Source organism: Coturnix japonica, chromosome 10 (genome assembly GCF_001577835.2).
Source record: "Coturnix japonica isolate 7356 chromosome 10, Coturnix japonica 2.1, whole genome shotgun sequence".
Taxonomy (NCBI): Eukaryota; Metazoa; Chordata; class Aves; order Galliformes; family Phasianidae; genus Coturnix; species Coturnix japonica.
Genome location: NC_029525.1, coordinates 15,671,616 through 15,699,498, shown reverse-complemented (window position 1 = coordinate 15,699,498; position 27,883 = coordinate 15,671,616). Strand labels below are relative to the sequence as shown.

Genomic DNA, 27,883 nt, shown 5'->3' with positions numbered 1-27,883 from the left:
ATCCGGGGATGGAACGGAGGAGGATTGGGCCTCCCCGCGACCGGTACAAGGGGCGGGTGAGGCGCCGCGGTCGCCTGGCAGCAGTTGAGTAGGAACGGGGCGGGATGGGCCTGGTAACCCCTAGGAACGGGGGGGTGGGGCCTGGGGGGCTCATGGGGAAGGTGGGATGGACCCTGAGAGGGGCTGGGCCCGGGTACAGGCCAAAGATGCTGCGAAGAGTAGAAGAGTTGGGTCACTGCTGGTACACGGCCCTTAAAGCTGACGGGCTCAGGTGCCGTTTCAGGTCCGTTATTTCTTTCCTCATCCTGTTTCCATCTCTCATTTCTGTGTTTGCAGCTCCACGTGGGTTTATGTCTTTTAAGGTCGAATTCAAGCGATGGCGAATATAATATACAAGAAAACGTGTTAGTTTGGTTTTATATTACTCTGTACAGCCCTTCTCTCTTTAATTCACCTCCAATATAAGGGCTTCAGAACTGTTTCCTATTCTTTACGCAGGAATCTGACACTTGGGGCCTTATCTTAATTGGTTTTTCGATGCTGTCATGAATAACACAAGCAAGAGCTGGGGTTGTCATTTCTTTTGTGCAGATACAGTCACTTTTCTTTCCTCTTTGAGCTTTGTGCCTTCTTACTATGACTGAGCCAAACCGAGTCTGTCTGACACCTTCCCCCTCTTTGAAGTTAAACCTCTTCAAAATAAGCCCCTCGTATTATCTCTTTTAATGACTCCCCCTCATGAGATGCTGTTTGGTGTGAGCATGGCGTGCCTTACCTGTCCTCTTGGCAAAGTGCTCTGCAAATTAATGCTGTAAATCAAACGTGCAATGGTGGGATCAGGGAAAGCACAACCAATACCACGTGGAGGAGTTCTAAATCTCTTGTGCTCTTACAGCCCTGCTGTGTTGGATGAATTGGTGCACGACAGCTCAGGTTGGTTTTGAACATAGGAGCAAACGCGTTGAGATAATTTTACATTACTAGATGTTCTTGTAGGAAGAAATAAAACTCAAAGACAGAAACAATGGCTACATAAAAATATTCCGAATGATTTGTGAAGAAATTTTATGAGGTTTCAGGCCATAAATTTCCACCTCAAGTAGAATCACAAATAGATTCTTCAAATGAAGAGGGAATTTTAAGTATCAGATCTAATCTCTAACACATGGAATGTGGGAAAGGGTTCTTTGGTCTGCTATGGATGAGGTGAGGTACATTTTGAAGTTGCCGGATCAGCCATTGCCATCCAAAATACCCCAGCAGAGGGAACTGTAGATTATTCCCTAGAGGAAAGTGCTTATTTTCTAATTTTAGGTTCTCTTAAATCTACACCAAGGGAAATACTGCTCAGTTGTGGCAACAGGCAGCAGGTCTTGGTCTACCCCCAACCTGGGTAGCAGGTCTTGGTCTACCCCCTCTATTTAATGGCTTTGGGAAGCCATTCTGTCAATGCATGCTTCAGTTATAGTTTATAAAAACCAAAACATATTATAAAAATGAAAGTATAATTCTCAATGCTTGATAGTTTTAAAAGTGTGAGAAGATTATAAGCTTAATAAACCCTTGTAGCCTCAAAGTTTGTTAATTTTCTCCTAGAAAGCAATAATGTTAAATGTCTTTGGTGTGATGATGACTGGAATAATGATTACAAACAGAAATGGAATAGCTAGTCGTTATTAAGAGACTGAACTGTTTTCTTCCCTTGTTAAGAGATGGGAAACTTAATGTTTAACCAACAGCTTGAAACAGCTGGCTGCAGGAACATACCTTGGCTATGCCAGATTTGAAGAGAGGGGGATCCCAAAAGCATACAAGAAAATTCCCATAAAGAAAATAAATCCCATTCCTAAATTCACAGTAGATAAAAGGTAATGAGTTTCTTTTAATTAAAGGGCAGTGGTTAGATAATATGTTAAAACTGTATAGAGTAGAACCACTGATGAAAAAGAAACCCTTGTGATCATGAGTAAATCTGTTCTCTGGAGAGATCTGACACCCGTTTATCTATTTGCATAATGACTGAAAATTCTGGGGTGCTTAGCTGTTCACACTTTAAGAAAAGGTTGGAATTAATAGGTTTTCTTGTAAAACTGCTCTGAATGTTCCAGCAATTGAAAGAAACATTCCATTGGTTTTGTGATAAAGCTTTTCAATCTTTTTCTGAATATTTAAATGCTTTTAAGGGTCTTTTACACCTCAAGTAAATTTTTATTTTGAACTTCCCAGCCATTGGACCCTTGAGACCAAGCTTAAAGGCATAGTTAACCCTTTGTATTATATGAAAAAACTTTTGGATTACAAGATTTATGTGCTCAGAGTAATAGGTTTGCACGGCCAGAATGATAAATTAATTCCTTGGTCCTCCTTGCTGAATTAGCCCGGTTCTCTCCTGAATATTCACACTTTCACCTTAAGTCCTATGTTTTGTTGCACATAGACTGATCCTTTTTTATTTGTTTGTTTTAACTAGAATGAGATTGTCCTGTTCGCCTGAGTGGAGAAATAAACACTGCCAGTTCAGATGAAAATTCCCATTTGGAACATCACACCTGTTCGTAAAGCAATCCCTCCCAAAGGAAATGAAGATTTAGCAGCATAAAGGTAGAGTTCTCCTATCTTTCAGAAGCAGACCCTGGAAATGGTTGTCTTTATTTTTGTTAATTCCTTCAAATCAGTATTTTCAGTGGTATTGTATCGGAAATGTAAGTTTCTTCACTACTTTATAACTCTTATACTTTATGAATGTTGCACTGGGACAAAGTTTCTTGCAACAGTTAGTTTATCATTCCCATTTAACTAAAGAGTAATTGCATTTTTAAGTTTAATAATGGTAGTAAGAGTCTAAAGGTGTGTGGTGTTCTTTCATATCTCTATGGTTATCTATTAAGTTCAGTAATAATATAATCTTTTTTTCCTAGGTAACTTAGAAGAGGAGTGCCTATTAGCCTGTCTCTTTCTCTTACTGGATAAAAATAACTTCAAAGCTGATTTGCACTGATCAGAAATAACTGGTGAAGAACTGCAGCGTTCTGTGATATATTGAATGTGCTCACAATGAAGATATCTCTGCTACAGCAGATGTATAAGGATATACTGGCAGGCACTCTGTTACCAAAAGAAAGCTATTATTACGCCTCTTCTCTTAATCTATGTGTTGGGCAGTCACAGGAAAGAGATGAATTGTGTGATCTGCCATCTACTGATGTCAGTATTAGGAGTCATGAAAACACTGTTACCCCTACAACAGATGATGTATCACACAATTTAGCAACAATGAACTTCTCATTTTGTCCACGAGAAGTGATACTGCTTCAATTAACTTTGATCAAAATGCTGGTTGCTAAAGTGGAGTCCCAGGAAATTGAGTTCAGTACAAGACAGAAGTACTGTGAAGTCCTTCTCCTTCTTTTGAAGGAAACAAAAGCTGACTCAAAATTGGTAAGAGTCTGTAACCTTTCAAAAGATTTTTGCAAAAGAGATATGGAAGGGATACTACTTAGATACTGTTTCTTTTTATGTATCTGCAGGTTTGTCTTCTCAGTAGTCATGATCAGCTGTTATCTCACATAGCTTCAAGAAGTTTAGCATCTCTTGTATATTTCCAGCTGAAAGAAGAAGTAAGTATCTTAAAGTCTCACAGCTTGAAGAGTCACTTCGTGAATATATACCTACAAGTTTTTCTGTTTGACTTTATGGCCAACTTCTTATAGCCTTTATATGGTACAAAAGTAGTTCCTATCTGACAACTCCATAATCTGAGACTACATCCTTTCATAATTAGGCTTACAGAGCAATGCCAGTACTGTTCCTTTCCTACATCTGTTGTCTACATGTCTCTGCTGCTCCTTCAGAAAAGTAAAACCACAGTCTAGTGATACTTAACATATAGACCATCAGCCTCCTCAAAATGCCTGTTTTTGAATTGCATTTATCATCAGGAACAGCAGGAGGGTTATTCTATTAACTGGACAGATTAGTATAATGGCAAAGGCACTACAACAAAGGTATAATGACAGAAGGACCAGTACAATAAAAAGATACTACAAAGGAAGAGAATAAAATTGCTTACCTGTACCAGAAAATTCTAGGTCTGTAGGGGAAAGCTTTACCAGAAAGAGATCCTTCCCCACACACAGTCAGCCCTTAAGTGGGATCTAAGAGAGGTGCAGACAGTCTCCATCTGTGAACACAGGTGAAGACAATTGAGCTGTGTGACCAGAAGGGGTGGAGCCTGGTTGCATCTCTCTTAGACCCCTTTAAGGGCAAACTGCCTCTGGGGAATGTTTTCTTTCTGGAGATTCCTTCCTGGTGGAGTTTTCCCCTGCAAACCTGAAATCTGATTCAGGTAAGTAATCTTAAAAGTATTTCTTTTATGGTATATTTCTGTCATACTGACCTTTCTGTCATTGTACCTCAGGTGGAATTCTTTTTCCTATCATATTGATCTGTCTAGTTGCTGCACATCCATCTACAGTATTACCTGTATGTGGGTTGCTTAACATTAACAGGTTTCACTTCCCTTTCTGGATAATTTGTTTCCCTTTCTAGAAAACACAGCACTTCTCATTGCATACATGTATGACTTAACTTCAGGTGTATAAGTATAGGTCTATGTGCTTAAAAGACACTAGATGGATGCGTTGTTTGCTACCTTTGATTTTTAAATCCTTTAGATTTTGTTCTGTCAATATCATCAAAATATGGCTGGATATGAATCTCAAACTAATTATTGTTGTGCTGCTGTTTAATTCATTTAGTGGTTGTAACTGTTTTTGTTTTTTGAACTCATTTAATTAGAATGCAGTGAATGTCACCTGGCTCACCTTCACTTTAAAAAGTCTTCTGGAGTTCCCTATGTGTACCCAAGTAGCAGAATGTCTGTGGACTCTTACAGCTGTTCTCAAGGATGTAATGAAAGATAAAATGTTACCCAAACCAGGTACTGTAATAGTCTAGTTGTTTTATGGTAGTGTCAGTACATTAGTGTCCACTAGGGGGAGGGATGTTACTGGTGATCTCTAGAATGTTGTCTGCACAACACTTATTTTCTTCATTGTCATATAGAGAGTTAAAGTGCAATTAAAAACGTGGGTTTTATGTGCACTAAAACTGGAAATAGTCATAATCGCCAGTTTTCTGTTAATCTGGTGATTTAGCTGATTGTGGCATACTGGAACTCCAACTCTGTAACCTTCTTGTTGCTGTAGGTATTTTGAAGTTGTTGGCTCCCCTTGATGCTGCACTTGAAGGATTTTACAGTTCCATTCTTCAATATCATTTTGATAGTCAGCTCTATAGTTCACCTTATTCTGAAGCTGCAAACAACCTGATCAGTTTTGTAGACCTGCTTGAAGCACTCCTGGCTTCTAGGACTCAATTAGAGGTACCGCTGAGATGTCAGAGAGTATTGTTTTTAAAAGTGTCTTATGTCCTGAACCTCATTAACTCATCAATTCACTATTTCATCAAGAAGAAGTTCATCATGCTTCTTAAAAAATATGTCCTTTATAAGCCTCAAGAAGATGCTGTAAGTGGGTCTCAGCTCTTACAAAACCCATATTTAAAAGAGGATATGCTTGCACTAAGTAATGCTGTCCTGCAAGTTGTGAATTTGACTTGGCTTAATGCAGTCCCACTCGGTGAAAAGGCCTCCTACTTTGGAAGCAGTGAAGCTCTTTCTGGAGATGATACTCAAGGCGGTTCTGACCAAACTGTTCTCAGAGCCCTAAGTCTGACTGTGCTCAAAACACTGGAGTTCAAGTGTCAGAACTCTGATACAGAAGCTGAAATCAAAGGTAACATTTTCTTTTTTGTTTTGTTCATTGAGCAGCAAGAATTTTAAAGCTTTTAAATTTGTAGTCATGGCTCATTAAGATTGGAAGTGCATTCCAGTGAATTTGTGGTTGTAGGAAGGTGGAATAAAAAGCCCCACCCAGAAAGCTTGTTATTGCCATCACTGTGTCCTGCCTAAATTAGCTTTTTCTGTATGTTTTTCCTGATCTTAGCCTTGGAATAAGGAGGGCTTGTGACAGCTGCACTTGAGATAGAAAACCTTTCCTATTAAGAACATATTTTAATTGTTGAAGTAGTTGAGCCAGCTTGTGAACACTGGGCTTTTCTCCAGCTGGAAAGAGAAGAGAGTTCATAGCACAAACTTCTATTCCATTTGGGTGGAGAATGAAAAGAAAGGACAGGTAATGTTTTCTGGTTTGTAATGTGGAGGTAGACCTTTTAAGTATTACTTAACATGGTTGAAGGCACTGGCATTACTGCCAGACAAATAATACTATGGGACAGAAAAAGTGATGGGGAAGAGGTAAATATAATGAGGCTGTAAAGTAAGAGACAGGGAAATTATGGGAGCTGACAGAGTGTAGTGGTGGTTTTCTTCACTCTAACTTAGAAATATAGCCCTTTGAAATTAGTAGGTGCCAGGCATTCTTCTCATTCTTGCTCAGCTTGGGTATGTTTCATCCACTGAAGAGATGAATTCGATTAGCAGAAGAGCAAATCGGTCTCTGGTGTTTGGGCATTGCCACAAGGCAGACAGTGGGATGGCAGAGGAATGTTGTGCAGTTCACATTCCTGACAGGAGAGGATGCCTTGCTGTTTCTCACTGGTATCCTGTTAGCCTTCTAGTGTGCTCTAAGGGAGACGCTTTGCTTGTTAGACATCCTGCAATTCCATCTTTCCAGTGGCCTGTTTACCTCTCAGAGACACGTGAGTGTCTTTTGATACTAAACCATGTGAACCTGGATGTGCAAATTGTATGATCAAAGCAGAATGTTGCCCTGGATGGAAAAAAAGGAAAAATACTTCTGAAATAGTGTTTCTAGTCAAATACAACCAAGAATGGATATGTTCCTTCACACAGTTGAATGCTGATGTGCCAAAATGTCACAATTACTTCATTTTTCATATGGGGATGTATTTTTACAGTACTTTTATGGTATAGTGAGATACTTGAAAAGTTCTAGATGTAAATGTTATTTTAGTTTTTATATGTCTATATTCTGGAGCAAAGCCCATTTTTAATTCATCTGTACAGGACAGCTGGAGAGGTTTACAAGAGAATTTCTAACACTTTTTCAGTATTGTGGAAGACGTCTTTTGTGATGCCTGTTGCACTGTTAGGATTTTAAGTATTTGCAGGGAAGGTTTTTACTTAGAATCCATCTGCAGAAGTTCTGAGATTGTCTAAGAACAAATGAATAGAATAAAAGTAGGTTACACCTGTTTTAGATGTCTCTGTGGAAAACTGTCTCAAAATAAGGCTGCCTTTTCCCAATTGGTGCTACAAAAATGAGTTGTTTAATTAAATTCAAACACCACAGGTGTCATGAGGAATTTCGAGTTGAAAGGAGTGGTGCTTCTATTGGAGTGTTATTAAATGAAGTGGTTAAAACAAGCTCCAAAATGCTTTAATAGACTAACTTCCCTTCTGGGAAGCTCGTTGATCCTATCTTTTTCACTAATACGAATTATGGTGGCTTAACTTTAATTCACTCCAATTTTGGGAGTAATTTTCAGATAGCTTTGATTTATAGGGGAGAATTTCATTCTGAATAGTAACTATTAATAACGAAGATAATTAGCTGTTCCTTTTTTTTTTTTTTCTGAAAGGAGAAGCAACTCTTAAGGTCAAATAATAAGGCAAACCACATAATGATGGCTTTGTTAGTAAAATTGATCCCATGCTGCAGGAAATCTTTCAAAAGCAGTAATTGCTGTTTATATAAATGATGCAACCGTGCCCTTCAAGCTATGGTGTATTAAAAGCAGTGTAAAATTCCCACTGAGTACCTTTGGTGTAAAGATGTCAATTGTTTTTCTTTTTGAATTATTTTATTATTGGAAATATTCAACATATGCTTGCATTATGTGAAAAATTAGTGCCTGAATTCAGACACAGAGAATCTTCTTCTAATTTGTCATTATTACTAAAGATCATTACATATATACTTAGATCATTACATCTGCGGCACTGACCTGATTATAATTCACCTTTCTTTAGTTTGCTATATACCAATGGAGCTACCTAATTGGGGAGCCAAAGAAAAAATATAAGCCACAGCTGTACAAGTATAGCGGCATTTCTGTAGGTTTTGTGATATATGCATATCTGCAAGCTTAAGTGTTAGAGGATTCTTGCTGCAGGAGTTTCTGGGTCCCCTAGAAGGACACTGATAGACATATCAGATAACTCTATTCTCAGGTTTTATCTGCCTTCTGTGGGGAGAAGGAGGAGGGAAAAGAGGAGGAGCCTAGTATATAATAAGTAAATCAATTTTCCACTGGTTAACTTAGTTGATAATGTTGACATCTAAGCACTGGTGTTTTTAGAGATAAAAAGAATTAATGTTAGATAACTGCTTGTGGCTTTCTGATTTTTTTAATTTTTATTTTTTTTTCTAGATTTCTTTAGTACCAAGGAAGCAGAAGTTATCTATAAAATTTGATGCTGTGTTAAATCAGTTGAGCTTATGAATGATAAACTATATGTGTAGTGTTTTGCATTGTTAGTTTTTAAAAATGTCAATATTGTTTAGTAACAAAAAGATGTGGTTACTTTTTTTTCCCCTTCCCTTTTCTCTCCTTTTTTCAGAAAGCTTTCAGAATTCCATGTCCCATCTGCTGATGTTCTGGAGGAATAACAGAAGTGATTCCCTGCACTCTCACCCAGTTGCACATCATTGCGAATGGCTCTCCTTGGTTTTTATAGAGCAAGATGATGACATGTGGGAAGCTGCAAAAGCTTTATTACTCATTTATTTAAAAATTGATAGGTTGGTATGTGTTTTATTTGACAGAACTATGAATAATAATTTAATGGGGTTATTGTGACATACATAACACTTCCATTGATTACTTTTATATGAAGGATGAATATTTTTTAGTAATAAGCTCTGAATTATGTGATAATGGATGTTGTAAGAGCTGTTAACTTTTCTGATAATTTGGTTAAGTGTTTTTTTGCATTGAAATGAAGGACTTGTGCAACAAATTCCTATTAAATACCACAGCATATCCTGTAATTGAGAATAATTGCCTTCTCAATCTAAATAGTGGTTAACTACAGATAAAAGGCAAGACTGTTCTCTTTCAACACGTGAAGAACATGATCTTGTAATCAAGTTACAAAAATTTAGAGACTTCTGGCAAAGCAGTGCTCTCACATTTGGACCTCTGTAAATTCTAGTTATTTGGTAAATACTGTCACTATTAACATCAGAAATGGTTTTTTGTTTTTTAATTTTCCCTGAATGTTCACTTCTTCATTGTTTGTTAACATACAAGATCTTATAAGAACTTAGAAAATATTTTTTCAGCTTCAAGTGTAAACACATTGCAAGTAGTATCTTAGATACACAGAATGATTTTTAGGCACCTAAATGTAAGGTTACTTTTTTCCTATGTGGTGGACATTAAAGTTTACAAAAGTAATACAGAAGTATTATAGAGAGCTGTTCACATATTAAGTATTGTTTCTTCTAGAATTAAGGACATGTGGTTTAAGAAAACCCGCTTTAAGTGCTTTGGCTTCCCAAGCTGTCTGATCTAGCCCCTGCCTGAGTTCACTCTCTAATATGAAAACTACATTTTTTTTCCTGATGAAATTCAGAATTCTTGAAATTCTGATTCTGGAATATTGGATTTTAAAATACTGTATATTGTAATACAGATTTCAAACCCATCTTGCATAGGAAGCTCATCCAACAAAGCAAGTTACCTTGCTGGGAATCTAGTAGGTGCTTTTTTCATTTGCTAATTTTTTTTTTTTTGACAGAATTTTATTTATTTAAAATATTTTCCTGGAAATCTCTCACTGTAAAACATGTAGGGTCTAGCAAGCATGCATTTATTATCTGTTACAGAACATCAAAAAAAGGTCAAGAATAAAATTTGCTGGAAATGTCTGTTCTTAATTGTAAACTTCCACTGAATTTAATCCATTTCATAACCTACTTTTCAGGTTACGGTGTGATGCTGTGGATAATTTAAGCTGGGAAGAGGAGGAAAGCTGGAAGTTCCGTACACATGCAAGTGGCTATAATCCCCACTGCATACTTTTATTTTTTCTAGAAAAAATTGCCTTTGATTCCACAGTACTCCTAGATTTTTTGATTTCATCAGAAACTTGCTTTCTGGAATACCTAGTAAGATACTTAAAACTTCTTAGGGAAGACTGGCATCAGTTTGTAAATATCTGTAACCATTTTGATAGCAAGCATGGTACTTCTCAACCATTTTCTTCTATCAAGCCTGCACATCAAGAAAAGCAAAGCTGCGTGGCTGGTGTGAGCTTGCAAAATGCTTGTTGTGAACCAGAACCACAGACTTTGATACCTTCGGCTTCTTCTCACAAGTGCTTAGTGTTTACAACAGAGCAAGATGATAATGAAGTTGCAGAGTCTAACCAGTCTAACTCATTGCTATGCAATGATAATACATCTCTGCTGGGTTCTCTTCAAAGCCTTGTTAATTATGACAGCTCAGAAGATTCTGAACTAGAATCAGTTGGAAAAGAGTGCTTGGTAAACATAAAGCAGATGCCTTTACATAAGGAGCATGAGACAATGATAAGGGAAACTGTTTGCAGCTACACAGATGATAAACAGAATACACTCAGGTCTGAAGTGTTGCCTCTGAAACAAAAGGGATCTAATACCTCATCCAGTTTGGCATGTGTAGTGTCTTCGGATAACATCATTCCCCTAAGAACGATGCTTTATAAATCAACAAAGTGTTTGGAAGAACTGCAAAAAGCTATTTCCAGGTTGCAGAGAAGAAATCTTTTCCCTTATAATCCATCTGCATTGTTGAGACTACTGAATCACATTGAGAAGATTAGTAAGAACATGAATTCACAATAAATCAAAGAAGCATTCTGGTGATTTCTAACTACTACACTAGAGATGAATGACTTCTGAGGCTCATGCCTTCTGCACCTGTCAGTGTATTAAAACTGAAATCGGATAAACGTGGTTTTGGTTGACACTGTAAGAAGTCTGCAGCTGTGCTCAGTGACGTGATCTGTTACCTCAGGGTCTCAGGCTTATTAGTGGTATGTATGTCATGCACTCTGTCAGTAGTAATTGCTAGTAATGCAAAAATTGCTAATAAATAACTTATCTGAAAGAATATCAACAACATTCAGTATTTAAAGTCTTGTCAGTTATACTTAACGTCATTCTAATGTAGTGATTTAGTAGTGATTGCCAGACTGATGGTAATTTATGGACTCTAAGCAGTGACGAGGTTGAGTGAAATAAAGTACTATAGTTGGGGACAGTTTTAATGTTCATACTGTGTGTATTGAATCTGTGCTCTGCTCCAAGTGGACATGTGGGGGGGGCCACCAATATCCTGTCAATCCGTGCTATCTGTTTTCCTTGGTTGAAGTGCACACCTGGTGCTTATGAGGTACTATTTGTTTGATCTAATCAGTGGTGTTATTACCTCACTGAAAATCGAATTTAGTTTTTCTTAATATTTCATGATGTGTTCCTTTAATTATAAAGGAAAGTTATGCATGGTACTAATGCATGTTTTACCTATTTACAGAACTTTTTGTTGGAGCATTATATTTAAAATCAAGAGAAATGAAATTCTAACATAAATTCTTACTTCCTTTACACATGTAAGTATCAAAAATATATATACTAAGTAGAGAATTATAAATTTAAACATCTGCAGTGAGGTGGATGTTGAATTTAATCTTAAATAGTTTCATCTCTTATTATATCTAGATTGAATAACCTGAAAAGTAAGCGTCTAAGACTCTGCTGGGGAAAGTTAGTTCAGAACAGCATCCAAACCAGCATGTGCTCCAAACAGGAAGCTACCTCATGTTGGTAAACTTAGCGTGCAGCTTGTAATGATCTCATGAGGGTTAGGCAATGGGAAAATACCAATGACAGTGAGTACTGTGGAATCCCACACCTTATCTCTGAAAGAAGCAGTTTTCCTCTTGGTATTTTCTCCTGAAGGGAAATGCTCTGTTCTGTTTGAGGACCAGGTAAGTTGTCTCTTTCCCTTTGCAGTAACTGTTTAATTGAACATAGATGTTAAAACAAGCCGTTTGTGAAATGGGCAACTCTAGCCCCCAAATTGCTATGGCCATCTTCTAGATTAGTCTTGAGCGCTCAGACAGTGAATTAACTGTGTGTTAGGAGGGGGAGAAGACCAGATGAAGTTCTTAGGGCATTTAGATGGAAATCACAGTGCTCTCCAGGGACACTGAGTGGTATGAATTCCTTCAGACAGGAAGACTTGAACTTTAATCTTCTTTGAGATGACTTCTGTGTCATCTCCAAGTAGAAGTTGTATAGGCAATATAAAGTTATTCATGTCTATTACACAACATATTCTGTGCTTACATTGTGCTTTGGTTGTATACATATGAGAGTAGGTAAGAATGTCAGTGATTGGAGGAAAAAAAAAGATTCAATTTGTGTTTGTAGTCTCTTGAGTTAAAAACTAATGTCTGAGTTGTCTGAGCAGAGGAATGCCCAGTTTCTGTTTCGGGTTTGAATGCAGTTATACTCTAGGTGCTGAGTTGCTCATTTCTGTCGGGACTAGAAGCCTCTGGGCATGTTCGAAGATGCAGCTCTAGACAACTTGGGAACTTTTCAGTTCAGACAAGGGAAGTGCCTTTGGCAAGACAGTTGAGCAAGGATTTCTCAAGTTCACAATTTTCAGTGTAGGTACTTGGGTTTCAGTGAAACCCTTTATACTGTCCCCTCTTCTAATCTGGCCTTTGCTGACTAGTTTATTTTACTTAAGTAACCTCATTGTTTCACTGAACTATTTTGCAAGTTGGAAATAATCTAAATTACAATCATATATCTCATACCTTAATGAGACAAACAGGGAGAAAAAGGTAGGAAAAGAAAAATTTGCCTCCCTGTTCTAAGTGCTAGTTCTTGCCTTGTTTGTTAGTATTACAAATATAAAAAGCTTTTAAATGTAAAGTTTACTAGCACAGTGTTAGCAGGAAGTATGGGACTTATAACGTGATATTTGAGTGCAGCAGCATTAGATTGCAGTAAAACTGTATTTAATTCTTACAGGCATTAAGTTGATTGTATACCCAGTTGGTTATTAATAATGATAATTTCCATGTTTTAAAATAAGATTTGAAACAGGAAAGATTTTCTGTTGAGCTTCGAAGAGCTTCCAAGTGTCCACAGTGACTTGGAAGGAAGTAACAGCTGTGAAGAAGACAGTGGAAAAGATTATGAAATCTGCTTTATAAAACAGCTTGTAGTGATTAAGCCAATAAGACCTGTCATCAAATAACAAGTCTGATGTTCTTCGATTTTCATTAACAATTGGCACAGAGTCACTATGCAGCAAATATGGAATTCTTAAATGGTTTGTTAGTTTATTTAAATTCATCACCTCCTTGGAGCTGAATCTATTATTTGGTCATCCCAAGCAGAATATCAGTCTTCTAACGGGTTGTTTTTTCACCTCACTTAAGAATTTCTGTTGGTGTGATGCCAATGTTTGCTGTAATTTTCAGTTACAGGCAGTTGTAGAGGAGGCAGTTCTTACTAACTTAAATATGCAAGGGGCCGCCTTTCAGTTTCACTAAGCACATGCTCATGTTTTGTGCTTCTATTCTGTATGGATAGATAGACATTGCTTTAAGAATCTTCTGTTCAAGTAATCAAGCAATAAGCAATCTTTGCAGTGTTGTCTTATGTACAAGTGTTACAAGCTGCTGAGGTTTACTTTCATACAGTTTTTACTTCCAGCTCCAGGAATCAGCAAAGCATCATCTATTTATTTTTTTTTAAATCCCATATTGTTTAAACTGTTGGAAATTAATTAAAAACACTCTCCTGTATAAACTGATTGAACTGATTGTTAAATCTCTTGCATATGCGAGTATTATTGAGCACATAAATGGTGCTGCATTTGAAAGGGAAAAGGTCTGAGTTTTTGCTATAGTTCTTTTTATTAAGATTCTCAGTAGCAGATATAAGCTTTAGTGCACTGCTTCCTATAAAAGCAAGTAGTAGAAGTTACTTTTTTGTATTTTTTTTTTTCCTCAACTATATTTTAATGTATTTTCACTAAGTATGTTTTATGGATATGCAGTTTGGTTTAAAAAGGAATTGTAATTGAGTGTTTCTGTTATTACGACAAATGTGGATAAAGTGATGTTAAATCAAGGGGAAATAACCTTATGAAGGATCATTTGCAAACAGAGAGATTAGGAAGTCTACATGGAAGGAAAGCTGTCCAAACTACAACTAAATGAATGCTTCATTAAATCACGTATGTACAGCTCTGTGCTTCTGGGCATGGGTGGATTCTTAACTGCAGCTCTGGAGGCTAATCAATACACCGTATGTTCCGTATTTAAATGAAGTAGAGACAGAAATATGTGAGATGTAGCACATTTGTGGTATTTATATCCCTCAGTTGTTGTGTGTGAGAAAGAATGTAGTTAGAAAGTGGTCCCCAGGTAATGCTGGTATTCTTCCTGGATCTTTTTACCTAAGACATAGTTGAGGATTATTAATGGTCCTCTTTTGGCCATGAAACTGGTAGTTTGGGTCAGCAGTGTATTACTGTTCCACTTCTTTCCTCTCCATTGCCTTTCCAGTATTACCACTGACTTCTTCTTTCTGTTCAGTTGTCCTCACTCCTGTAGTTCAAGGCACAGGTTCTCAAATATTCTGTTTCTTCACAGGAATCAAGTTCTGAAGCAATAATTTTAAAAGATTTCAGCATTTGGAGGATTTCAGCTTGTTTGTTCAAATATGTGTATTTTTACTTCAGTCCTGCATTGACTTTAAGGTATGGTATTTATAACCTTGATGACATTTGCTTTGTTTGCAGTCAGATATCCAGTCTTCAGTTACAGTATTTAGAAGAACCTAAGTTCTAATTATTAATACTAACTTGCAGCTCTGTATGGATTGTGAGTCAGATCATAGTTCCAAGAAAGAAAGGTCTTGAGCAGAAAACTTTTAAAGAGATCCTAAACAGGTTAATTCATCTCTTTTCTGTAGGGGAAGATTGATATACTGGGAGGAGATAGGAACCCATGCGAAGAAGAGGAGCTTAGCTTTTAACCTACTGATTATGAGATTGAATTATGGTCCTTGAATTTGTTTTTGTGATTTTAAGTAATTGATTGTTGGAAATCTGTTGTTTCTGAGGACCAGGAAGTATGGGAATATCAAGTTCTTTATCTTCATCTTAAAAGAGAGCCAAAGAGTGAGTGGAGGGGTTCCTGTAGCGTTGAAAAGAGAATTCAGAATCCAACTTATAGCTAGATCAAGTATTTCAGAATTGCGTCAACTTAAATGTAAATCTCAAGCGGTGAATTCATGCTGGTCTTAAAGCTTGTTTTAGAGAGTCATACAACAAATAGCTACCTTGCTGCTTTTCCTCTTCATATACGTGAGATCAAGATTTGATGGACTGTCTGCAATAAGAAAATCAGTGAGCAAAAATGACTGTTAATACCGTTGGGAAAATTAGTCTGTGTTCTCTGCAGAAAAATTTTTACTTCTTTGACAGAAAGCAAACCCTTGGATTTCCTTTTCTCCCCATTCCCTGCCAGCAGGTGCCATCATATACAACAACTCTGATTTTAGAAATGCATGATGTAATACTATCTCAATAATTGCCTGAGATGGCCTTCTCTATGGAGTATTTAACTTGTGATATTGTTTTCCATATGAAGTTACTTAGAAGCTCAGGTGAAAACTCACTACACATGAATTCAATGTGATTAGATATATGTATTTAATGGAAAAGCTAAAGAAGTGGACTTTGTGAGTTTGTTTTGTTTTACTTATGTAGAAGGGGCCAGTGGTGTGGAAAAAATAGTTTATCCTTTCTGGTGATATGTGAAATAATTATTTTGGCTGATCACGTACTGCTTATCTAGTTACTCAGTCATATGACAGATGGTTTTAAATTAAGACAGGGGAGGTTTAGGTTGGATATTAGGAGGAGGTTTTTCATCCAGAGGGTGGTGACACACTGGAACGGGTTGCCCAAGGAGGCTGTGGATGCCCCATCCCTGCAGGCATTCAAGGCCAGGCTGGATGTGGATCCTGGGCAGCCTGGTCTCATGGTTGGCGACCCTGCACATAGCAGGGGGTTGGAACTGGATGAGCACTGTGAGCCTTTCCAACCCAGGTCGTCCTATGATTCTATGAAATATTATGCTGCAGGTAATTTTTCTTTTTTCTTTTCCTCCATGAGTTGTACAGACTAAGATTTGTATATATATATATGTATATATATATATACATTTTTATTTTTATTTTTTCCAGTGGCATCAAAGTTAAAGAGAACTGAATGAAGAATTCTATGAAAGTAGAGCAGTAATTGAAAGGGCAGTAGGCAGCTTTAATCAAGAGGATGTGGTTAGGTTGTTATTTACCGTGCAGTATTTTTACTCTTGTTATAGAATCCAGGGTAGGTAAAGTATGCTACCTGAAAAAGGCTCCTCAGAAACTATGTGAAAAGTCTGCTATTCTACTATTTGTAGCGGACTCAAATTTGCTCCCTTCAAACAAATGAGTCTTTTTGCAATGCAGCACAGAAGTGAAGAAATTATGAAGTGTAAGAAAGAGGTGTTTGTGCCAATTACCTATTGCATTACTGGCACAGTATTAGACAAGGGAAATATGAATCAGCTTGCTGTAGGCTTTCCTGATTGGCAAAGTGTTCCTAAATGTTCTGCTTGATTCATGCTAGTGGTTTAGATGTGGGAAACTATGGAGATAACTTAAAGGAGCAGCAGATCCCTAACACTACCTTCCTGTGAAATAATCCTTCGTGTTTAATAATGCTCTAGTGCTTCAGTTTATTGCATACCACTCCTAGTTTTATGGGAGGTCTGTAACAGTTTTTATTTATTGATATTGCAATGACTGCAATAACGAACACCTTTAAAATAGATAAATAATTAAAAAAAAAAAGGTTTGTGAACTAACAAAACATTTCAGTCCGGATCTCTTTAGGGGGAAAGTAAATGAACTGGATCCAAGTATTGTTGCATCACATCTTCTGTTACTGTCTTAAGGATAATGATGAAAGCTTCCATGCACTCAAAGGATGGGGTGGGGTGCAGGAGGAAAAACTGCTCCATTATCGGTTACTTTTTGTATATCCTACTGCTCTCTCTGTAGCCATCTGCTGTTAGTTTCCTTCAGAGGCAATAACTCAGGAGAGGTGGAACTTGGGTCCAGCTTTGACATGTTGGTTCCTATTGCATGGGTTGCTGTTGGCAGACTGCAAGCAGACAGGGCTGATAGAATTTATCTGCAGATTTAACATGTAGGTGTTCCTGGCTTTCTAGTGACACTTTTTTCCTTTCTTTCCAACGATATTAAGATGCCTTATGCTTCAGAACACTAAGTAATACCAGTGGTTCTGAGTGCTGTTGATCATTATTTGAATCTGAGGTGACCTGTTGAGGAATGACTTTCAGTCTTAGTCATGGAATTAAGAGCAAATTAGTTAAAAGCTTTTAATTTAAAGCAATCCCCCCTCACACCCCAAACAAACAAAAAATAGTATACATAGAATTAAGTAATTAAATTAATATGTTTGTATGGTATCTCTGACCAAACATGTTTGGTTAGTGTGATGTTCTTTTCTCCTCTGCTGTAGGACTTCTGAAAATTCCACTTTATATTCTGGGAAACTCTAACGCTTTGATTTTGTTGACCGAGGCTGGCAGTATTCCCAAGGTGATCAGTAGGAGGGGGAACTTTCCTCTGACTTTGAAACCCTTACTTAACCTGATAATGCATCTAAAGTTGTTGGTGCGTTGGGATTTCCCTTCTGTGCGATCAGCTGGCGCAGCATCTTCCTGTGCGTGTCTAGAGCAACATAAGTTGAGACAAATTCTCATCGTGCAACAAAATACTGTGTGATTTAGAACATTTCTTCATCTGCTATGTTGAAACAAGCACTAGGGAAGGCGCCTGGCATTACCGCTCCCGAGTTTCACTGAGTAGTTACTCATGACATCAGGATTGCCTTCAGTCAGAAATCTTGAAGTGCAGCTTTGGTGGGTGGGTCTCTGAAGAATTTGAAAGAGTTGTGCAGATGGGGCGTGTTTACTTCTGTCGATGTAGGGAGCGCGATGCCTCTTCGTGGCTAATGTGCATGTGTTCTCTTTGGCTGCAACATCATAAAGGTAGGAAATTCTTTTGCCTTTTTTTTTTCTTCCTGCTTCCCTACATTAGGATGTGATCCAAACTGTTGGCATGTCAGCTTTATAATGACATTTGAAAATAACTCGTAATAGTTACAGGTTAGAGGGTGGTATAGATGTGAGGAGATCTTATAGGTTATCTCAAGTATTCCAGCCTATGAGAACTGCTTTTCTTCTTGAAGTATGAATTACAGTTATATGTCTGCATCTTGTATCATCTTCATTCTATTTAAAGTGCTACTAAGAACACGTAATTCTGAACTGGAAAGGAGGAAAACTTTTGAGCAGGAGAAATGTTAGCTAATGATGCAAAATGCTGACATAGAAAACTTTGAATATAGGTTGCTTGAAAAAACTAGTTCTAGTTTTGTCCTCTAAAACAAAGGGCTATTCTGCGAGTAATTCAGTTCAACAGTTTTATGTATGACTTACCTGCTACTGGTCTGAAGTATCTAGTGCTGTGAATAACACATTTAAACCAGTTGCTGGAAAGGGTTATTTCTCAGTAACACTATAAAACTCAAACAGAGTAATGCTGTGTATTTCTTCCCTTCTACTTTTTGTATTGCATACCTATTTTTAGCTAGCTTTTTAGCTTGGATCAAAACTTCAGCTGGAGTGCCAGTGTTGATGAAGAGACTGTGCTGGTATGCATTAACTGAAGGTCTCTCTTGCATTTGTTATGACATGAATAGGGTGCCAAACAGAGGCTGCAATAATGAAATACCAGTTATGTTCTGACTCCTCCTCTGGTTGGCTTTGTGGGTGGAGAGTGTATGGCAGGTTAAACCACAAAGGAAGGGATAACCAGCAGGAGGAGAACTAAAAACAGTGGAGCACAACAGACTTAAGTTCTGGTTCAGGGTGATGAGATGAATGCATGAGTTTGAGTCACCGTGCATACATGATAGATGAAGACCTTGACTGTCCAACAGCTCCTCTTTCAGGAAGCTGTAAATAAGACAGCTCTCCAGAGTGAAACTGCACCAGTGCTGTCTCTTTCCCCAATTCCCAAGGGCTAATTTGAAATGTTGAGTCATCTGCTGTGCAGGTGAAGACGCTCACATCCTTTGCTTCTACACCCTCAGGTCCTCTCTCCAGTTTCTTATTGTTCTGTTACCTTCACACATTTTGTGACTCTGCTGTACTTAGTGTCTCTTATGTTCTGACAAGTTTTACTAATGAGTTCTTGAAGGAAGTGGTGTCTTCTAGGTCTGCTCCTATGAACTAAGCATCTAAGAACACATAGTTCTGCTTGAGCTTTCTTTATAGAACTGTATTTTTTTTTCTTAAACTCTGAATTATTGCATAGCTCTTCAACTCTGTCAGTGTCAAGGACTTCAAAGCTTAGAGACAGGCATAGTTCACACTATACTTTGACAACTGTTTTTCACTCCTTGAAGCTGCCTGAGATCTACTAAAGCAAATACATACACTCAGAAATGTTTTGTCCTTAACTAGGCAGAGCATGGTAACTTTCACCCAGAAAATGAATTCTTTCAAACAGTTCTGATTCTCTTTCCCCTGTAGAACAAAGGGAAGTGTAATAAAACTCACCACCTTAATTGAGATTTAGTTTGTGCTATTTTGGCCTGCTACAATACAGAAACCAAGTTACAAGGTAATGTGATAGAACAGTAAAAGAAGCAAAATATTCTAATTGCCTTATAACTAGGGACTTGTAACTGTTTACAGTTGAAACTTGTCCGTATTAAGGAGTAAATTTGAAGTTAAGGGTCTCATAGCGATCTTAATTCAGCTCTGTTATGTGTATGAAGTATTTCAGTGTTTCATCATAAGAACCTCTAATAGCACTTTCATTTTTGTGCTCCCATTGGTTGTATATATTGGGTGGGTAAGATGTCCTTCATGCTGTTGGGAATCTTTGAGCAACACACTGCCCAGTGCTGGCAGAACATAAATCTGTGGCTGAAACTTGTGTGTTGCCTCTAGCATTTATTGCTTAGTCTTAAGCAAAACAAAAATAAAAGCTGTAATAAGGCATTCTGATCTTATTTACTCTTTTAATCCACTTTGGTTTAATGTTTAAGATCGACAGCTTGAAACAGCTTTGCTTTCTTCTTATACATGATGCTTGTGATAACTTTTTCTCTCCAAATCTCACTGCACTAGGTTAAACCGTTCTAACAAGGTGATGGCAGGAATAGGTGGGTTGTTCTTTTTGTTGATTAGTCCTTTTCCTGTTACACCTCCAGAGTGGTACTTTGTAGATAGCCTAGGAAAGACACGGAGTGAAACTACACTTTATTTCAGTCACGTGTTTGTGTTGGCGATCTATTGAGTTTTCTAGCAATTCAGTAAGTGAAGACAGGAAGTCCTTCTAACAATTCCTTCAAACCTGGATATCACCTTCCCTTAGTTCTGGTTTTGGAAATTCAGATTTTGCAATGCAGGAGCTTTTGCATGGAGAATAAAATCAAGACTTGCCTGTGTCTCTTTTTATTTATTCCTTAGACTGTAGAAGTCAGTAACTAAACTTCAAAGCAGCTCCTGACCTGGATTTTCAAAATCTAACCACGTAGTTTTTGGCTTTTGTCAAACCCAAATTTGTGGTTTTCTTCTGTAATGTCAGTAAAAATATAAGTGGGGTTTTTTTTGTTGCTTTGTTTTGACATTTTTTTTTAAACTGTATACATCAAGACACCATGGAAAGCTTGAAAGGAAAGTTGACTTTGGCACTTCCCAACTGTGTAGGTCTATGTAGGCTTTTCTTTAATTACAAAGGATGCAGTTCCTAAACTAACCATTCCTGACTTTCCTGTTTTACACGAGCCCAGTTATAGTAGTAGATTAGGCTACAGGAGAGATCCTTAGCAAGGAGTTGATGAGGTGCATTTACTTGGAGTGTTTATTTTCCAGGATACAGTGGAACCTTCCAATTTTCTAAAATATCTTTGTTTTATTGTTTCATGTTTTTTTTTTTTTTTTTTTTTTAATTATTTTTTTTCAGATCCTTTTAGAACAATGGCAAAAATTCTGGTTTTGTCAGTGAAAATAATATTGGCAGTGTTTACTTGGGAAATAGTAGGTATTTGCACCCTAGGATGAGCAGAGTATCTGTCACTTGGGTGTTGTTTTCACACCTGATTTATAGCTGTTTCCTTGGCACTGTTAGAAGCCACAAGGAAGCTCTGAGCTCAGCAATCCTAGAAAAAGGAAGCTTACACTGGGCAGGCTTTCAGATTTCTTATTACAGCCAATCCTGAGTCAGGACAGACTGGGCCTTTGCAGCTGCTGATGATTCTTTGAAAGCAGAGTGTGTATAACAACATACTCTGAGGATAGCAACACATGGTGGTTCCTGTAAGCTACAAAGACTGGCCTTCTTTGAAATCCAGTATCTACAACCTGATTCCAGCACTGGGACAGACTGCCACCACTTGGGCTTATTCTTCATGCATTTGTGCTGTCACAAGCTCCTGACAAAAGTGAACATCCTCTAGTTTTATGCTGATGTCGTGGGAAAGCAAGCCTGGGTCCTGACAACTGCAGTTATAGCACTTCTCAGGGGTGAAGATTTCTTGGTGGTGTAAAAGGAGCTTGTTGCAAAACACTTCACTTACCCAAGTACTGAGAAACTGGTTCTCCCATCTTCCATCTAGATTTCAGGCACTGTCTGAGGCAATGCCTTTCTCCATAGCAAGGCTGCACATAAGCATTGTTCCTGAGTGGCAGAAAGGATAGCTGAGACGTCTTTACCTATTCATTTGTCTCTACCACAGGAGGTACCAGTGGCAAATGCCTTTCGCTTTCCATGCATGCTGTGGGCATTTGAAGAGGTATTCTTGGTATAAGATTCTATGGTTACTGATCTTCCTGACCTGTTAGATTTAATAAGCTGCCAAAAATCACTGGGTTTAAAACAAAGCTAGACACTATAGACAAAACATTTAAAGTACATGCAAGTGCTTGTGTCTGGTCTACCTAATTCTAATGCACCACAACTGTAGCCCATAGGGAGAACCATAGCAGGGAAAACAAAAACAAAAGCAAAAAACAATAACATAATAACAGAAAAAAAATCATTCTAATGGCACTGGAAATGATTTGAAAATGTTTTGCTCTCTGCCATTCAGTCTCTTGCCTGATGAACTGACATAGAGGTGGGAGTAAGGAACTTTGAGAAGCCTCTTTGCCACAGTTGTCCCAGACACCTGGTAATCAGGAGGGGACATTAGCAAAGGAAGATATGGGGTTTTTTTGGTAACAGATTGCTAGAGACAAATGAACTGTGCACCTTCATAATCACCTATTCCCCATCTTCTGGCCTCTTATTTCACATATCTCACAGCTGTCGTTGAGGGTCAAATGATCAAAAATAATTTAAATGGAAGCAGTCATAAGGTAGAGAAAGCTGATAAGGGGGGTTTAGCAACTGGGACAGTGGTTGCTGTGGATGTGATGAGTAAGGCATAAAGCAGGTTTATTGGTATTGGTCATGCTGTGGGGTTGTTAAAATAACCTATAGGACAGAGAGGTTATGATAATTATTAGTTATTAATAGTGTAATTGAAAATTACGGGGAAATAGCCCCACTACCTGAGTAACCTCTATTTCAAAGATGGAAATCTCCAGAACTTCTCAGGGAATGACCTGATTTGCTGCAGTGAAAACTGTGTAGGGTGAAAGTCCCGTTCAAGGATAATGAAGCATAGCAAGCTGTGAGCTATGTAAACAGGTGTAGAATCTGATCAATGGTTTTCTAAGAATTTCTTGAACAGCCATCATTAGGGATGGTTTAATCCACTGTGCACCAGGCAAAACCTGTTTGAAATACAGGGGCTTACACAAGAGTGAGTTTGAGAGAACCCACCTTTCTGTGACTCTGGCTGGAGTCTCTGAACAAAGATTTCTATGGACTTCTATGGACTCTGGATCAGACCCCAGTTATTAAAATTCAAGTATGTGCTTATGAGCTTTAATGAAGGTGTATTATCTTCACGTGTTATATATTAGTTAGTTGCCTTATTGTATGACTATGTGTGACAGGAAGATGTGAGTTGCTTAGATTCTCAGAATCCAACTTTGAAATACACATTTCTGGTTCTTGTAGGGTTTGAGTATTCTGGGTACATATTTAGTCACAGCCCACCTCCTGTAGTTCAACTGCTAGTGCTCTGTGCGCTGTTTTAATAGAGTGGCCCATTTAAATTACAGTTACAGTTTGTGATAACTTGCAATGCACAGTCTAGTTTAAAAATACAGATACATAAAGGAGCACAGCTAAGTAATGAGCGTCTCCCCTGGTCTTCTAGGGGAGCATGTCTGCAAGCTTTTCTGTCTGACATAAAATGTCACGTTTCAAAGCTCTGTTTCATTATCATGGCGCCTGCTAGCTGTAATTGAGGGTCTGTTAGCAGCCCCATTATAAATCCTGACTTCCAGGAGTTTATAATTCAGCTGTAAAGAATTGCTCTAGGCTGAAACTTGACTTATAAAGTCTCAGGGAAGGAACAATCGTGATTTCTTCATCCTTTATTTTTGCATTTGCTTATACACACAATCCATTCAGTAGATTTTACTGTCCCCTTTTGGCATTTAAAAAGACTAAATGGTTGAGTTATTAATATTTCTGTGCTGACTACTGTTCGTGGCCAGTAAACTGATTCATGGTGCTTGTTAACCCAGCTCTGTTTGATGGGTACAAGCTGCAGTTTCACAAACCTGCAGCAAGTCTTCTGATTAATGGAAGCAGCCCTCTGTGGATTGCAGCAATTACTCATTAGCTGTTGAATACAGCGGGTTTCAGAGCTCTGAATCTGGAAAATCTGTGCTGTGCGAGTGTGTGAAGCTGAATGTCCTGATATTGCACAGGTGAAAGTTGACATGTGGCTGTAGGCAAACCTGGAGTTGTGTTGTCCCTACTCGGTACTGGAGGCACATGAAAGGCCGTGAACCGCTATCTGTCCTCGGCCTGATTTGATTTACTCACTGGATCCTATGCAAATGGGTCACTGTAAGCTCTTCTGATGGGAAGTTCGACATGACGGAGAGGCTTGGCTGGCTTTCCCAGCCTGTTTCCTCATTCAAACTATGGTTCCATAAAATCAGTTGTTTCCTATAGGCCAAACAAAGAATTATGGGGGGGGGGAATATCATTTTATTACTCAGAGAAGTTATAGGAAGATCACTTATTCCTTATGTGTAAAACATTTGGACTGTAAAGCTCTTACAACTAAATGAGGAGTAACAGAAAAACGTATCTAAAGACATAATGTAGAATGGGAGGGTTGAAAATGAAGCTTTGAAAGGGATGAAATGTTTTGGATTTAGTGAAACAATCTTTTCCTTTAAGAATCAATTTTTGACATTTTGTTCTGATCCCCAAATAAGCTCATTGCACTCTGTAACTGTTATACTTGGTCCTGTGCACTGCGGTACTTACAAATTGGGATTAAAATGCGTATTACAAGAACCACATCAAGCAGTAGTAACTCAGCAGCAAAATGCCTCCATTAATGCAAGACTGAGTCACCCCCTGGACTTTCTCCTTTTTCTTTTCCCCCCATCCTCCTAGACACTTATATTCAATTAAGAAGAGTGGCCTAGGGAGCATCAGTTTTCATTTGTGCCGTTTGTCTAATTGTGTGATAGATTAGAAACAGTTATTGTAAGAGATTAGACCAGATATTAAATGACCTTATTTGAAAGACAGACGTGAGACTGCAGATTTAAAACAAACAAACAAAAAACAACAGAAGTGCTGATTTCAGTGACTCTGTATTCATTTATACCAGCTAAAAATCTAAAGATTCAGCTCTATTCTTTTCTTTTCCCTTGGTATATAATCCCCCCTGCATGCCTGCAGTAGTGCTGTGGAGTGCATCTGCTGAGCCAGCAATGTGGGCACAACCTGGACTGGTCAGGGATGATGTTCTTATAGAACCCAAGCCTCCTGTGTTATTTGCTTGTACTTTCTCTTTAGGAAGTGTCCTGCCAGCTGGGAAGCACTGCTCTTCACAAGGTTCAATATGTTTTGTTTCATGCATTTTTCTTTTTCTAATATGACGTGAATAATTTTTAATTACCTTTTCATTTGCTTAGCATGGCGCACGTATTAAAGACACTCAACAGCTGGTTCTGGTGGGAGAACATTTGGATGCCCATCAATTGCACATGGGCAGATTTTGTGGACCGCGATGGCCTTGTCTTTCCAAAACCACAACAGCTGTATGCCACAATACCGTATGCTTTTGTATTGCTGATTATCCGATTCTTCATTGAAAGGTAAGAAACATGAATTCAATTTTACGTTCTTGTTAGTTTTCATTAATACTAAAAATGATTGAAAAATCAGATATCATTAGATTAACATTCTTATGTTTTCATGATGGAGGATTAGTTGGTAGTCTGCTACAAACACCTACTGCTAAAACAGTGGAAGGTGAAAAAATTGGAGGTAGTTTCACTGTTAGGAATGTGATTCCAGCCCAATCTAGGAGGGTGTTTCTATACAGCTTTTCTAGAACAGCGTTTGGGTAACTCTAATTATGCCCTTCCACTAGAGTTGCAAATCCTCCAGAAACATTTTGGTTTCTTTTTGCTTTTTCCTCCTTTGGTTGAAGTATCATTACTGCTCCTTCAAACCAAACCTCCCCTTTTGGTAGTTTCTCCCCCAGCACACGGGGCTGATCAATCCCAGGTGTCCAACTGGAGCAAGCTGAGGCAGACTTGAGGAGTCATACTTTCTCTCTTTTTTTTGGTCTAACTCTGGCTTTTCAAGTTGTATTGATTCTGTGACTGGAATTTTAATGGTATGGGCAGAAGTTGGTTGCATAGAAGAAAGTTTCAAGAACGTCAAGATTCACAGTGCTTTGACTTACTCATTTGTGTAGTTTTTCTTGACTTTTTTTTCTCTAAAGAAAGTGAGTAGTAGGTTTCTGTAATTATTTCAGGATAGAATGAGGAAACTTGGAATGCCATAAGTTGGACAGACTTGAGACAGAACCAGATAAAATCATTCATATTAGAGATCAAAAGTAATTTGGATCACATGTTTATAACTATTTGCAGTTTCTCCTGAGTAAGTGCTTGCCTGACTGTCTCACTGTGCTACTATTGCAAATTGCTGAAAAATCAGCCCACACATCTGGCATGCAATGAATCTACCCATGAATGAAGAAAACTGACCACTACTAGGAATAGCAGAGAATCAGTTGCCGATAACAGCAGGGGCACAGGGCTTTTCTCAGAAGAGCCTGCCCAAGCTGAAGGGCAAAGCAGCTGGCATGCTCTGTAGCCCCTTGGAGGGCAAAATGGAAGAGAAGAAGCCCCCTGTTGTTGAGGGAGTGCTGTGTGCCACGTGCTAGAGGCTGCATGGAGAATCTTGTTTCCTGGGCCATGGCAGCCCAACAAAATATGTCAAGTTTCTCTTTTCCTCTAAGAGAAAGTATCCCAGTAGCATTCTTCCAGCTCACATGGACAGACCAGTTGTTCTTGTTTCATGTGCCCATAACAATTGCAGAACTCAGAAAATACGAGAACACAAAATTTAGAATTCTTCCTTTATATCTTTTCAGGACCACAAGCTCAAGTCACTGGTTCTGCGTTTTTGAATAGCTGCTAATATGCTATTGTTCTCTCTTGGGATTAGTTAATCAGATCTTTTTTTTCCTCGTGGTGCGTGGTCATATCCTATGGACAATTAAAATGCTTCAGAATGACTTCATTCATATCCTGGCATGAGAATAGCTGAGGTCTTGTAACTGTGTTGCATTTTTAAGCTTTTCATTGCATGTTTTTTCAGATACATTGCTATTCCTCTAGCAAAAGCCTTAGGTATAAAGAATGTAAGACGTGTGAAGCCGCAGCCTAATCCTGTTTTAGAGAGTTATTTCCGGGAGTGCTCAAGACATCCATCTCAAGTAAGGATTCTTTTAAACTAGTTTTGGTTCTTGGAAAATCACAGGTTTTACTGTTTCAATAAACAATCAACAACGACATCATGGGATGAGTTCCATCTGATTGACAGATGACTTAATTTATTTGGGTTTATGTTGCTGTTCCCCTGACAAGGGTATGTAACATCCAAACCAGAAAATACATTTAAGATGTTTAATTCTCTGGCATGCTCTTGTATGTTAGACTGTAAGAAGTATTTCCAATGAAGATCAGTGCTTCCTCTTCTTTAACTCATTCTGCCTGAAGAAAATATCAGCTGACGTCTGTTGTTGGGAAGTGGTGTCATATTTATTGCAAGTAGTAATATTGGAACACTGGGATGGAAGCCCTTTGATCCGTTACAATGCTGCACACTTAATCCTGGCTAATGAAAGAAAGAGAAATAATCTGTGCATTACCTTGCTGTCTGTTTTTAAATTTGAACAAGATAAAAGCCAACATTTACTATCCTGGAATATGAAGCAACCTGATTGTTGATGAGAAACAGGTACCTTGCTGTGATTGCAGTCTTGGAAAGTTCATTTAATTGACTACAAATAGAACTGCAGCATTCCTACATGGGTTTTGAAAAGAATTATATGCTCAGCTGATTATTAATACATAGAACTTTGTGTTCTAACTTTGCCTCTCTGTTGTTTTTTTGGCCTCATACTGTGGGGAGTAGATGTATTTACGTGAACATGTAAGCTCTTCTCTATCTGGACAAGTGTCTTGATCTCTGCTTCGTAACTTCCTTCCATATGAGTACAGTTTGCCAAT

At 38.1% G+C, this 27,883-nt stretch overlaps 2 protein-coding genes across 7 annotated transcripts in view; both read left to right on the top strand.

The window, feature by feature from the left end:
• Window positions 1–142: 142 nt before the first annotated feature.
• Window positions 143–11,303, top strand: LINS1 (lines homolog 1). The gene is made up of 9 exons (XM_015873195.2): window positions 143–283; window positions 2,471–2,601; window positions 2,919–3,438; window positions 3,528–3,617; window positions 4,798–4,939; window positions 5,208–5,795; window positions 6,640–6,720; window positions 8,606–8,786; window positions 9,974–11,303. The coding sequence occupies exons 3-9, from the start codon at window positions 3,055–3,057 to the stop codon at window positions 10,872–10,874; spliced, it is 2,367 nt and encodes a 788-aa protein (XP_015728681.1). The 5' UTR covers window positions 143–283; window positions 2,471–2,601; window positions 2,919–3,054; the 3' UTR covers window positions 10,875–11,303.
• The window catches only part of CERS3 (ceramide synthase 3), a 42,230-nt gene continuing 25,298 nt past the window's right edge, over window positions 10,952–27,883 (top strand). For 3 of the 6 annotated variants that reach the window (XR_004308509.1, XR_004308510.1, XM_015873199.2), the window contains exons 1-6: window positions 10,952–11,065; window positions 11,566–11,641; window positions 11,751–12,019; window positions 14,708–14,814; window positions 25,268–25,450; window positions 26,970–27,087. Coding sequence is in view for 1 of the 6 variants with exons in the window: in XM_015873199.2 (XP_015728685.1) it covers window positions 11,915–12,019; window positions 14,708–14,814; window positions 25,268–25,450; window positions 26,970–27,087 (513 nt within the window). In the remaining 5 variants the exon portion in view is untranslated. Of the gene's footprint in view, window positions 11,066–11,565; window positions 11,642–11,750; window positions 14,290–14,707; window positions 14,815–16,329; window positions 18,185–25,267; window positions 25,451–26,969; window positions 27,088–27,883 lie in introns of those variants that run through there. The other 3 variants (XR_001557563.2, XR_001557564.2, XR_004308511.1) reach the window with 3 other exon arrangements.

Bases quoted from the DNA above. Each gene is read 5' to 3' on its own strand.
- LINS1 (XM_015873195.2), top strand. From the start codon at position 3,055: ATGAAGATATCTCTGCTACAGCAGATGTATAAGGATATACTGGCAGGC. The intron at 3,618-4,797 runs GTAAGTATCTTA...TCATTTAATTAG, and splicing joins ATTTCCAGCTGAAAGAAGAA to AATGCAGTGAATGTCACCTG. The intron at 5,796-6,639 runs GTAACATTTTCT...TTAGCCTTCTAG, and splicing joins TACAGAAGCTGAAATCAAAG to TGTGCTCTAAGGGAGACGCT.